General features: G+C 39.5%; 1 protein-coding gene across 1 annotated transcript; it reads right to left on the bottom strand.

The window, feature by feature from the left end:
- Positions 1-9,180: 9,180 nt before the first annotated feature.
- LOC145121625 (uncharacterized) lies at positions 9,181-9,930 on the bottom strand. Its single transcript, XM_079057344.1, has 2 exons — positions 9,671-9,930; positions 9,181-9,604 (listed from the first exon to the last, which is right to left on the bottom strand). The coding sequence occupies exons 1-2, from the start codon at positions 9,928-9,930 to the stop codon at positions 9,181-9,183; spliced, it is 684 nt and encodes a 227-aa protein (XP_078913470.1).
- Between the last annotated feature and the right edge of the window lie 2,742 nt (positions 9,931-12,672).

Here is a 12,672-nt window from a genome sequence, read left to right as displayed (position 1 = left end):
GTTGTAGGAAAATTCTACCAAAGGTAAGTGCTCATCCCAGTTCCCTTGGAACTCTAGGGTACATGCTCTCAGCATATCTTCGAGTGTTTGTATCGTTCTTTCGCTCTGACCATCAGTCTGCGGATGATAAGCAGTACTTAAACATAACTTCGTACCCAATTCCTCTTGTAGGCTTCTCCAAAACCTTGATGTAAAACGACTATCACGATCTGATACAATCGTTAGAGGAACACCATGTAGTCTTACCACTTCCTTCACGTAAGCATTTGCAAGCTTATCCATAGACCACCTCTCGTTGGCTGCTATGAAGTGTGCACTCTTAGTGAAACGATCCACGACCACCCAAATCATGTCGTGTCCGTTCTTCGTCCTGGGCAGTTTAGTCACAAAATCCATGGTGATGTTTTCCCATTTACCCATGGGTACAGGTAATGGTTCTAAACTCTCGTATGGTTTCTGATGGTGTGCCTTAACTCTCGCACATGTTACACACTCGGCCACATACTTCGCAAAATCGAGCTTCATCGTCGGCCACCAGTAGTAGGGTTTTAGGTCCCTATACATTTTAGTGCTACCGGCATGAATTGAGTACATGGTCTTGTGCGCTTCTTCCATCAGAAGTTCTCTTACTCCTCCTGTCTTAGGTACCCAAATCCGATCTTGGAATACCTTTAGTCCTTGATTGTTTGTACCGAACACTAACGTTTTGCCCAAACGTTCTTCCTTTCGGTCATTCTTCTCTGAATCTTCTTCTTGAGCTTTCCTGATACTTTCCACAATCATTGAGACAACTTCTATTCTCAACGCTGTTGGCCATTTTCTCTCAAGGTTGAATTTTCGACTGAGAGAATCAGCGACAACATTTGCTTTACCAGGGTGGTAAAGTATCTCACAGTCGTAGTCCTTGAGTAACTCCAGCCAGCGTCGTTGTCTCATGTTCAATTCCTTCTGATTAAAGAGATACTGGAGACTCTTATGATCAGTGAAAAGCTTGCACTTCGTGCCATAGAGGTAATGCCTTCATATCTTCAAGGCAAAAAGTACTGCTGCCAACTCCAAATCATGAGTGGGGTAGTTTTTTTCGTGCTCTTTCAATTGTCGAGAGGCATATGCTATCACCTTTTCTCTTTGGGTCAGAACACAACCCAACCCGACTCCCGACGCATCGCTATACACCGCGAAGTCTTCAGCTCCATCGGGTAGAGAAAGAATCGGTGCTTCGCATAACTTCTTCTTTAGCTTCTCGAATGCCTCTTTGTTTTTCTCATTCCACGTATATGTAGCTCCTTTGTGGGTCAACGCTGTCAATGGAGCAGCTATCGAAGAAAAGTCTTGGATAAATCATCGGTGATATCTGGCTAATCCTAGAAAGCTTCGAATCTCTGTGGGACTCTTTGGACGTTCCCACTTCATTACAGCTTCGATTTTTGTTGGGTGAACCATTATTCCCTCCTGGTTAACCACATGACCCAAGAATTGGACTTCTCGGATCCAAAAATCACATTTGGAGAACTTTGCATATAGCTTCTCCTTCTTCAATACCTCCAACACCTCTCGTAGATGCTTGCCATGCTCTTCCTGGCTTTTCGAGTAGATCAGAATGTCGTCGATGAACACTATTACGGATTTATCGAGGAATGGTTTACAAACCCTGTTCATCAAATCCATGAATGCTGTTGGAGCATTGGTTAGTCCAAACGACATAACCAAGAACTCGTAGTGTCCATATCTCGTTCTGAATGCAGTCTTCTCAATATCCTGATCTCTCATTTTCAGCTGATGATATCCTGACCTAAGATCGATCTTTGAGAAATAGCTCGAACCTTGCAGCTGATCGAATAGGTCATCAATCCTCGGCAATGGGTACTTGTTCTTTACCGTTGCCTTGTTCAGCTCTCTGTAGTCTATGCACATCCTCATGCTTCTGTCTTTCTTCTTTACGAATAGCACCGGAGCTCCCCATGTTGATGAACTAGTTCGAATGAAACCGTTGTCCAACAGCTCCTGAAGTTGCGTCATGAGCTCCTTCATCTCTGTCGGTGCCAATCGGTAAGGTGCCTTTGTTATCGGTGTTGTACCTGGTAACAAGTCTATCCGAAACTCCACTTGTCTATCAGGCGGTAATCCAGGAAAATCTTCCGAAAAGACCTCCGGATAATCACACACGACCGGTATATTTTGCACCTCCTTCTTTTCTTTCTTAGCATCGATAACAAATGCCAAGTATGATGCACATCCCTTGGACAAACATTTTATGGCTTTCATCAGGGAGATGATTCCAGAATTTACTCGGCGTTTGTCCCCGTACACCATAAATGACTCTTTTATGGGTGGGTTTACCCTTACTATCTTATTTCGGCATTGAATCTCAGCATTTTTGGCGCTAAGCCAATCCATACCCACAACGATATCGAAACCGTTCAACTCTATGGGTAATAGCTCTTCTTGGAATTCGTTTTCGTTTAGGTCGATGACGATGTTCCTAATACGGTTACTAACAGGTACGAACTTGCCACTGGCAACTTCCACAATTAGGGCATTATCAAGTTTTTCTACAGGCAATGCTAATTTCCCTCCAAATTTATGCGATACAAAGGAGTAGTTGGCTCCGGAATCAAATAGTATATTGGCAGGCAATCCATTTACAAGAAAAGTACCTGAAGCGACGTCTGCTGCCTCCTTCGCAGCCTCGAGCGTCATCTGGAAGGCTCTCGCCTTCGGCTTCGGCGGAATGTTGGGCCTTGCCGCGTCTTTCTTCTTCGGGCAATCCTTAGCAATATGCCCTTCTTCACGGCACTCGTAGCACACCCTCTTGTTGATGGTGCACTCATTGGCATAGTGCCCCGTTTTCCCACACTTGTAGCAGGTCACTTCCTCGCTACATTTTCCCGAGTGCTTCTTCTTGCACTTCTCGCACCATTTTGCTTCGTTCCCTCCTCCTCCAAACTTCTTGGAACTGAACTTACTATTCTTTTTGTTGGGTTTAGCAGACCCCTCAAATTTTCTCTTCTCGCCAACCTCAACCTTACTGGCAGCCCTTCCTTTAATCATATCCTCCACAGATTTGGCAGCCGAGATAGCTGCTTCCAGAGTATGTGCCTGACGCACTGGCACTGCATATTCCCATGGGAGTCCCTTAGCGTACTTGTCGATCTTCGTCAGCTCATCCGGGACAAGACGCAAGGCAAAATCCATCTTTTATGTGAAGTTGTTCGTGTATTCATCGATTGACATGCTTCCCTTTTTCAGGGTCAGAAATTGGTTCTCTAGCTCGAGCAAGTTTTGGGTTGAGCAGTACTTGCGCTTGAATTGTACTAAAAACTCCGCCCATGTCAGCTGCAGGGGCTCATTGGGGCTCAAGGTCTTCCCCAGGGTATTCCACCAACGCACAGCGCCTCCTCGGAACTGACGCACTGCAAATGTGGTCTGTAGTTTGCCTCTGCAACCACAGGTCATGAAAGCTAACTCCATCTCCGAGATCCAATCCATGACCCCGATCGGATCTTCCTTTCCAGCGAAAGTCGATGGTTTGCAAGTCAGAAAATCCTTGTACTTGCATCCATTCCTCTCGACTCCGTCATCCTGGTTGTTTTGTCGAACTATTGGTGGGTTGGGTTGACCAACGGTCCCACTGTAGTTCCCCTCCTCAGACTGCCCTTCGTTCAACTCGGGCTGTTCGATTGGTATGGTAGCTTCCTCTCGATTCTGTTGGAGCAAACGTCTGGTTTCCTCCATTTTACGATGTAACATCGCCTGAATCATCGCTTGCACTCCGGCCATTGTTATTGGCTCAGCAGCGGCTACCACAACCGGTATTTGCTCAATCACTGGGGGTTGGTTTCTGTTCCCATTTGTATTCCCGGCTCCACTGCGGGTTCTTGCCATTTTGATCTATACACCGAATAAGGTGAATTTAGATCTTTATTTAGGATAGTCGTTTAAACCGTCCTTATCACTCCGAAACGTTTACATGTTAGTTCTAATATCGTAGTCGTACATTTAGAATCCTAAACACATAAGGTTTCCGGATCCGGTCGGCAACAGACCATAGATCCGAACAATTAACAGCATATCAGGCACAAAGCATTTAGCACATAAAAGCATTTTAGGCATAATTTCCTAAAATAAGCTAGTGCTCACACCTCACAATCATCGCTTAGCATTCTAAGTTTAAGTCTAGAAATCCTACAAATTCCTAGTTCGCTTAAACTAATGCTCTGATACTAACTGTGACATCCCCATTTTCACGGCCAGAAAAGACCGATTTTGTTTATGCTTGTTTGAAAATCAGAGTATCATTTTAAATAAAAGTGTTGCGGATTTACAGGCCTATAATCCCTTATCTCTCATCCAAACATCCATGCTCATCCAAAGCATAAACAGTACAACATAAGCCTTACTACATTATTTCGTATTTACAGGCCTATAATCCCTTATCTCTCATCCAAACATCCATGCTCATGCGCCACTACCTGTAATACAAGAAACTGAGTGGGTCAGGCTTGGAAGCCTGGTGAGCACATAGGGTTTTCAACCCACAATAAATAAGTTTATTAACTTTATCAAACCAAACAAACCCGATTACCCGTTCCCGTTATCCTCACTTTACGTCCCTACAACATCTAACACAAGGGACCTAGTCTAAGGACTTTCTTCGGGGTGACAACACATGCTTCGGGGATTCCTCAGCAATTCATGTCAAATAAGGCAACCATGTAGGGGATGGAGTACTGCTGGTAAACACACAGTTCAAATAAACACCGACAGGTTGCGAGCCAGCTAGCGTTCCACTGGACTATCTAGAATAGTCTATGGTCGTCATCTATACTCCGCTAGATGACTGGATCATCAATAACATCTATAACGAGGCCTCTCATTATTTTATTTTGTCACACAGCAACTATTACATCTACCCATGTTTTACCCAACACATTTTGTAGATATAAAATACATATACAGTTTAAATCATTTAAAACATGTATAAAATCGTTCATACAACATAGATAGCAAGTATACAGATAATATGCACACACAGCACGTAATATATATAAAATACTTCATATCTATGTGTAAGCTGAAAGTAACTATGCACTCACCTGAAAGGTGGTGACTCTGCACTTGAACAACGCTTCGTTATCTCAAAATAATTTTCCCTCGACAAAACCTAGTATCAATACTACTAGGGTTTAGTTTTAACGTAAACCGCGACTAATTAATAGTCTAGCTATTATTACTATTATATAAGCGTTAAATAACACTCAATATAACTCATAATAATAGTCCAAATAATTATTTTAAGGACCTAATAACATTACTATAATTATTTAAAAGTTATATTAAAAATTTCATAGGCGTAGCTCACTTACAGCGGATTTTAAAGAAAACCGGGCTTCGCTTGGAGCAACGTTTCCGAACCGAAAGACCCTTTTTCTCGGGACTCCGGGAGCCTCGGGGCTTCCTTTGGGTGCTAGGGGTTTTTCCTAGGGTTTAGGGGGGTTAAAACCCTTAGAGAGAGAAAGTAGTTTAAAGAGAGAAGTGATTTGGTGTGAAATTTTCGGAAGAATTAGCATCCTTTTATAGGGCCAGCAGCTCGGACGAACGCTGGCCGTTCAGCACAGCTACGCTGGGCGTAGCTTCGGATAAGGTCCAGCTGCGTCCAGCTGTCTCGCACACCGGAAGAGGATAAGGACCGAAGGTACGCTGGGCGTACCAACCTTGGACGCGGGGCGTAGGGCGAAGCGAGGCGACGTGGCGTGATCCGAAGAGTGCTCTGCAATCAGCGATGGACGGCTGCGATGAGGCCACGTCATCCATCTCGCATCAGACTTCGTGATTTCGATTCCAAACTTCAAAATTTCGTATCTTCCTCATCCGAGCTCCGTTTTTTACGTTCTTTATATCCACGCGAAGGCGGGAACGCACTCTACAACTTTCATTTAGACTCCGTTGGCTAATTTTGACTTTATTTTAAATTTATATTTTTAATAGGCCGGGACAGGATTGGTCCGTTAAAAATTCATAACTTCTTCATCCGACGTCCGTTTTCGTCTGTCTTTTTATCGTTATGCTACTAATAACGAGATATTCGATTCTCGTTTAGGTTATGTCGGCTAAAAAACCGCTCGATCTAATATTCGAACTTTGGGCTGTACACTGTTAAGTCGAAACTTCGAAAAATCATAACTTCTTCATACGAAGTCAGATTTGGGCGTTCTTTTCATGGACGCTCTCGGTTTAACGTATTCTACGACTTTTGTTTAGATTGTTAAGGCTGAAAGTCGCTCTATCGTAAATTCACTATTTGCGCTTCCCGGTGTCGTGCCGGTTCCGTCGTGAAACTTCAATGGGTCGTAACTTCTTCGTTATAACTCGGATTTCGGTGTTGTTTATATCCCCGGGATCCTTGTTTCGACCACTACAACTTTATGTAAAGATATTGGGCTTATCTCACACTTTCATTTTGACGCTTATTTTTATTCTTTATTTATTACACATTTATAAATAAGTAATAAGCACAAAAATACACATAATACTCAATTATTTCATCTTTATTATTTCAAAAAGAGTTACAATAGTTGACCTAGACTATTACATCATCTAAAATGCTTAGCCCTGAAACACGGGCGTTACAAAGAACTTGTGGGTTAGGGAGAATAATTGGAGGAGGTGGAGGAAGAGAAGTATGATTTCTATTCAAGAAATTTGGGAAGAAATTTGGGAACATCATCTTCAGTAGGAAAGCTTGTTCGATGAGATTTGGGAAGATCATAGTTGTCTGAACCAGCCATTTACAATGGGAGAAATTCAAGTTAGTCGATTTAAAGTCCTTAATATAACACCCAATATGAAATATTAAGGCTAGGACCCAACACAATATTGTATAACTTGGAAGAGGGATGTCGTAATGCAAACTATAGAATATTTGAAGGTAGGCGAATGACGATTCACCAATTTCCACCATGAAAAACGAAATAATTTATTAGGTTTTAATTGGATTTGAAACTCCTAAATCTTTTGAGATTCATTGAACTTTTCAATGGCATGTTTCAATCTCGATTGTGCCCTCTCAAGTTTTGTGCCTGGGATGTCGAGGATCACAAAACAAGGTGTGAATAACCATGCAAATACATTTGGTACCCTTAGTATTTATCACTTAATTGATGTGCCGGTTAACCACACGCGCTCCACCGATCCTAAGATAAACATTAAGTTACCCTTTGCCTACCTTGTTAAATCCAGGTTTGTGTGTCGGTTAACCACACACGCTCCACTAGCGATTTAAGCAAAGTGCAAAGTGTAATTTCATGGGTTAGCACCAAATTCACATTTTCCTAAAGTAACTAAGATTGGGAATTTATAAAAGGTTTAGTTACTTTATATTTATCATTATACTTATAATGAAGGGAGAAATATAGTCCTTGTCCTACCCGTTCGGCTAACGACCCTCCACCAGTCAAGGAAACGGTGGGTGAGAGTGGACACCCATTAAACTGCCATTTTATAGGCAGTAACCTTATACCCCCCTTATAGACCGGCTTCGTGAATGAGGCCTACTAACGGTAAGACTGAATTTGTTCTTATATATATATATATATATATATATATATATATATATATATATATATATATATATATATATTATTAACTTATAATACTATAAAGTATAAGAGTTGAATTTTAACTTTTAAAATTCTAAGGGTTTAACTTGGAATTAAAGTATTCATAAGGGGAAACTTTACAAATTCCAAAACTTGAGGGCAAGTTTTGAACTATTCAAAAACTTTTGGATTTTCATAACTTATGAGTTTAATTAAGGTTTTAAAAATTTAATGAAGAGACTCTTGAACATCCATAACTTGAGGACAAGTTATGGAGTTCATAAAACAAAAAGACTCTTCAATTTTGTAACCTATGCATTTTAATGAATCTTTAAAAGAAATGACTTTTGGTAATCCATAACTTGAGGACAAATTATGGACTCCATTAAAATACATTTAGATCAAGAATTAACTAACAACCAATTTGCAAATAATTCCTATGATCTATTAAAACTCATAGGTGTATGAACAATCATATCAACAATTTCAAGAATTACATAAACACACATAAAACTTGAAATTTTGATAAAAACCTTGAAATTGGTTTACCATAATCATTACCACATCAAAACAAGTTTTATAAGTCCAAAACAATTTAAGGTAATGATTCTAGACCAATTCCAGCCTTAAAACACGAAAATCTGCAAACGGGAAGACCAACTCGTCGAGTTCTATAAGGAACTCGTCGAGTTCATTCCTTAACTCATGAACTCGTCGAGTTTTTGGCCAGAACTCATCGAGTTTTCAGTCTGGACAGTTTCTTGGTTTTGAAAAATAAGTTGCATCAAGTATAATTAAAAACAAGCCTAGGCTCTGATACCACTGAAGGGTTTTGAGCATTCTAACACTCCTATGGTGTACATGCAACCCTATAAACCTTGGATCTATGTTTTCTCTATTATACATGCAAATATTCAATATTCCAAGGTTTCATCCTAACTAGCATAATATGAAGCAACTATACTACAAGAATCTAGTAGAATGACATACCTCTTGATGTTGTAGCTTGATTCCATGGAGCTTAAGAGCCTAGTGCCTCAAGTGTGACACCTCAAATGGTTCATACAACACCACCAACAACTTGGAATAACTTGAGAGAGAAGTTCTTATGCTCAAATCGGCTAGCCCTCATGTGTACAGACCTTAGTGACAATTTCTTGAGCCATGGGGTCCTTATATATTGTGGCTATTAGGGCTACACCATGTAACTCATGTCTTTCCATATTCTTCATGCTCCATGGGTTAAAACCTCCATGGAGTATCCATGGGTTACTCCATGGGTTTAGCCCAACATGAAGAACTATGGATCATAAGCCCACATATATAAGAATGAATGATTTACACAATCAATCCCCATATATTTAATTAGTCTCCTTTTGATCACAAAATTAATTCCAAATTAATTCTTGATCAATACTAATTAAATAATATGATTTCATATTAATATATTAGAACTTATAATATATTAACAAATCATAAATATCCTTTTTCTCACAAAAGTCTATCCAAATTGTTCCGATGCCATGCAACCTAAATGGACCATGCCAATCGGGTCAAGTACATACCAATTATAGTTATGGACTTAGACACTAATCCAACAGTTTGTACATTGGACAGTTATGCCCTTAGATGATACTTGTGAAAACTTGTCCTCATGTTCAGAAACATGCCTCTTTCTCTTGATGGCTGGCCTTCCTAGCATCCTTCTTTCAATAGGTGGGAGGGGCTTTGGATAAGGAGATTCCACCCACATATTGCTACCATTGACTGGTAGTATGTTACAACCATATGTTAACATATATTTCTCTTTACTAAACCAACTACTAATGTAGCTCACGGGATCTTGTTGTGTATACATAATGGCAGCTTGGGCATGTACACAAGGTATCCCTGATACAACCCATAAATTACAAGTACAAGAATACTCTTGTAAATCAACACCATAATAGTAAAAATCATTCCTCACTTCAAAAGCAGTTACACCACTAGGATGAACATACGAGGTCCTGTAATTAAGAGTACATCAGCATATGAAAGATAACATTAGTGAATTAAATTTTAGGATAACTTACTTTAAACTTTCACCAAATGCTTCCATCTTCTTAATTGTTGTTGGACATATTTCAATACCCCATTTATGTCCTTCTTCCTTCAGATTATAGAATCGTTCCATCATGTATAGTCGTATTTCCTCAAGCATGGCCAGTAGGGGCTTTTTTCTAGCATCCATGATAATTGCATTAAAACATTCAGCCATTCCATTTTCTACTGTCTCACATGCCAATCCTCCACCATAAAAGGCCCTGCACCATGAACTGGGATCCCTTGCCATTAGATCACTACAAGAAAAAGTCGAAAAAACAACGGAAAAATTCCGTAGCTAAAACATGATATTTCGTGGTTAAAATCAATTAGCGACGGAATTTGCTACGAATCCATTCTGTAGGCAAATTCTTCGTTAGTAAAGGTTCGTTACGGAATCCGTAGCACCTTCGCAACGAAATTTACAACAGACTTATTTCGTAGAAAACTTGCTATGGACTACATCCGTAGCAACAACGTAGCAAGTTAACTATAAGTTATTTCCGTAGCATGTCCGTAGTGAATTAACTACGCTCCGATCCGTAGTAAATCTGTCGCAAATTAACTAAAAACTAAATTTGTAGCTAGTTTCTGTAGCAAATCCACTATGGGTAATGGCGTAGCTAGTACTCCGTAGTAAATTTACTATGACCTAATTTTGTTGCAAATTAACTACAAACTAGCCCCGTAGCTAATTTTCATAGCAAATCAACTATGGGTAATATTGTAGCAAGCATTCCATAGTGAATTTACTAGGATGTATCAAATATGTTGTAGTAAATTTACCACAACCTACTTCTGTTGCAGAAAAAATGTGACATAGCAACATCCATAACAATTCAACTACAAAAATGTGACAGAATTAATTAAAATAAATACAAAAATGACTAGACTTTTTCCAAAGCAAATTAATAACAAAATCAACATTATGAAATTGCATTAAACAGTAAAAGAAATTACATAAACTCTTAATAAAACCATAGTTTATCATCAAATAAAATTTCACTTTGTCCAAAACACCAATTATAATATCCCAAAATTTTCCAATAAATTTAAACTTTTAGAAACATTTATTTTGTAAAAAAAAAACATCCATCCATATTATAACTTAACCAATTTATAAAATTCAAATCCCCAATTTAGTAATTCCAAACATACCTTAGATAAACCCATTTGTTTGTAACTTGGTTATAATAGAATAATAAAAGCCTTAAAATCCGTAATAACATTTATGACAAGGACCCAATCTTTAACCGCGTCAGTGTACAGTTAAGTCGAACCCTTACCCTTGTTGGTACCTGATGTACCTGTAATAATCATTTATAGAATAAAAGGGTAAGCACAAAGCTTAGTGACTTCCAACACAACATAAAATTAGAAATATTACACCCTACTCCTACTTATCATGCCACCAACAAAATATGCAAACATCCATATAACATATAAACATTAATATCATATATCTCGTGTCTATTTGGGAACAAATCCCAAACAACACCCAAATAAAGACTCGGTATTCAGCCGTCGAGTCCACAGACTTGGCGTTTCCGCCTTCGGTCCCCCTGACTTGGCACAATGACCTTCGGTCAGTCGGCTCGGTATTCAGCCGTCGAGCCCCAACATATCGACTCAGTATTCAGCCGTCGAGCCCAAACATATCATGCATATACATTCCACATAACAAATAAGTACATCAAACATAAATAATGCAGCAAGTATTACTTTAACTATCAACCATATAGTTCCTAGTCTCACCCGACCTAACAGTAGGCATATAATACTCTAAGGTTATGAAGTGAGGAACTCACCTCAAGTAGTCAAACACCCTTCAAATAATACAAACACCCCTTCACACCAGGTTAACCTTCAACTCCTTAATAATGACCAAAAAGAGTTAAGTTATGGTACTTTGATATCTCAAAAGTATAATGGCTTGAGTGTTATTTTTTTCAGATTTATACATAGAAATTATAGTATTGTTCGGGACCTGTTTTACCCCCCTTAAACGCCTTATTTTTCAAAAGTGTTTTATATGAATTAAGTACAGGTCATTAGCTTTAAAAGTAGTATTCGCACACCTCTGTATGGTTTTTCTACAATGTTTGACGATTTTTACAAAACTTCATCGCAAAACAGCTCATTACGGACCAGTCTGGGTAAATGGTCGATTTCACCCTAGTTAGAGGCATTTCTGGACTTTGGTCAAAACTAATGAAATGTATAGGACTCAAAAACGAAACTCTGGCTTTTGGTTTCGACCATAGTCACAGGAGTCGCTCATGTGGTCACGTACCACGTTTTGAACGTTTCGTACCCAAACGGGGTATAGAGTCGATCCCAACGCCATGCGAAACGCTCTCTGGTACGACTCCTTGGCGATCCGAGCAATCAACCAGTACGATGACGGGAACGCGTTTCTGTCGAATTGGATTGCAGCAATTCGTCGATTGGGTCGGCGATTGCAAAAAAACAGTGATTGGATCACCGATTGGGCGGGAATGGTGATGTCGATTCCAAAAAGTAACGATTCAGAAAAAAACGCTTCGACAATTGGTTTGATTCCTCGATACCAGGTACGATTTGCTTATTAAATCAGGCCCCTGTCACCATAAACTTCATCTTATTCAATTAGATGATTCTTGCATTCCACTGTAACATCGACTTCCATTAATACACTTGCCGATTTCTGCTTTTCTTCTCTTCTTCTCTTCTACTGTTATTCCATTAGTTATTGAGAATGGTTTTTGGCAATGCCAAGGCTAGTATTCATGTATCAGATAGTGAAACAGAAACACATGAAAATTTTGTTGACATTGGTGAGAATGAGGACATAACAGTAGGCGCATCAGGAAGCAAAAAAAGTGATAAAGAAGTTGGCAAACCTCTTTTAGAAGAAGTGACTATGGTTGGTTCGGGTACTAATAAGAATGCTGGTGGATCAAAGCAATGGATTTGTAACCATTGCAAAGTGAAATATACAAGCTCATACACT

The sequence above is a fragment of the Lactuca virosa genome, chromosome 6 (genome assembly GCF_052849685.1).
Source record: "Lactuca virosa cultivar CGN04683 chromosome 6, Lactuca_virosa_CGN04683_v6, whole genome shotgun sequence".
Classification (NCBI taxonomy): domain Eukaryota; kingdom Viridiplantae; phylum Streptophyta; class Magnoliopsida; order Asterales; family Asteraceae; genus Lactuca; species Lactuca virosa.
Note: the sequence above shows the minus strand (reverse complement) of the source record. Positions and strands in the feature narration are given on the sequence as shown.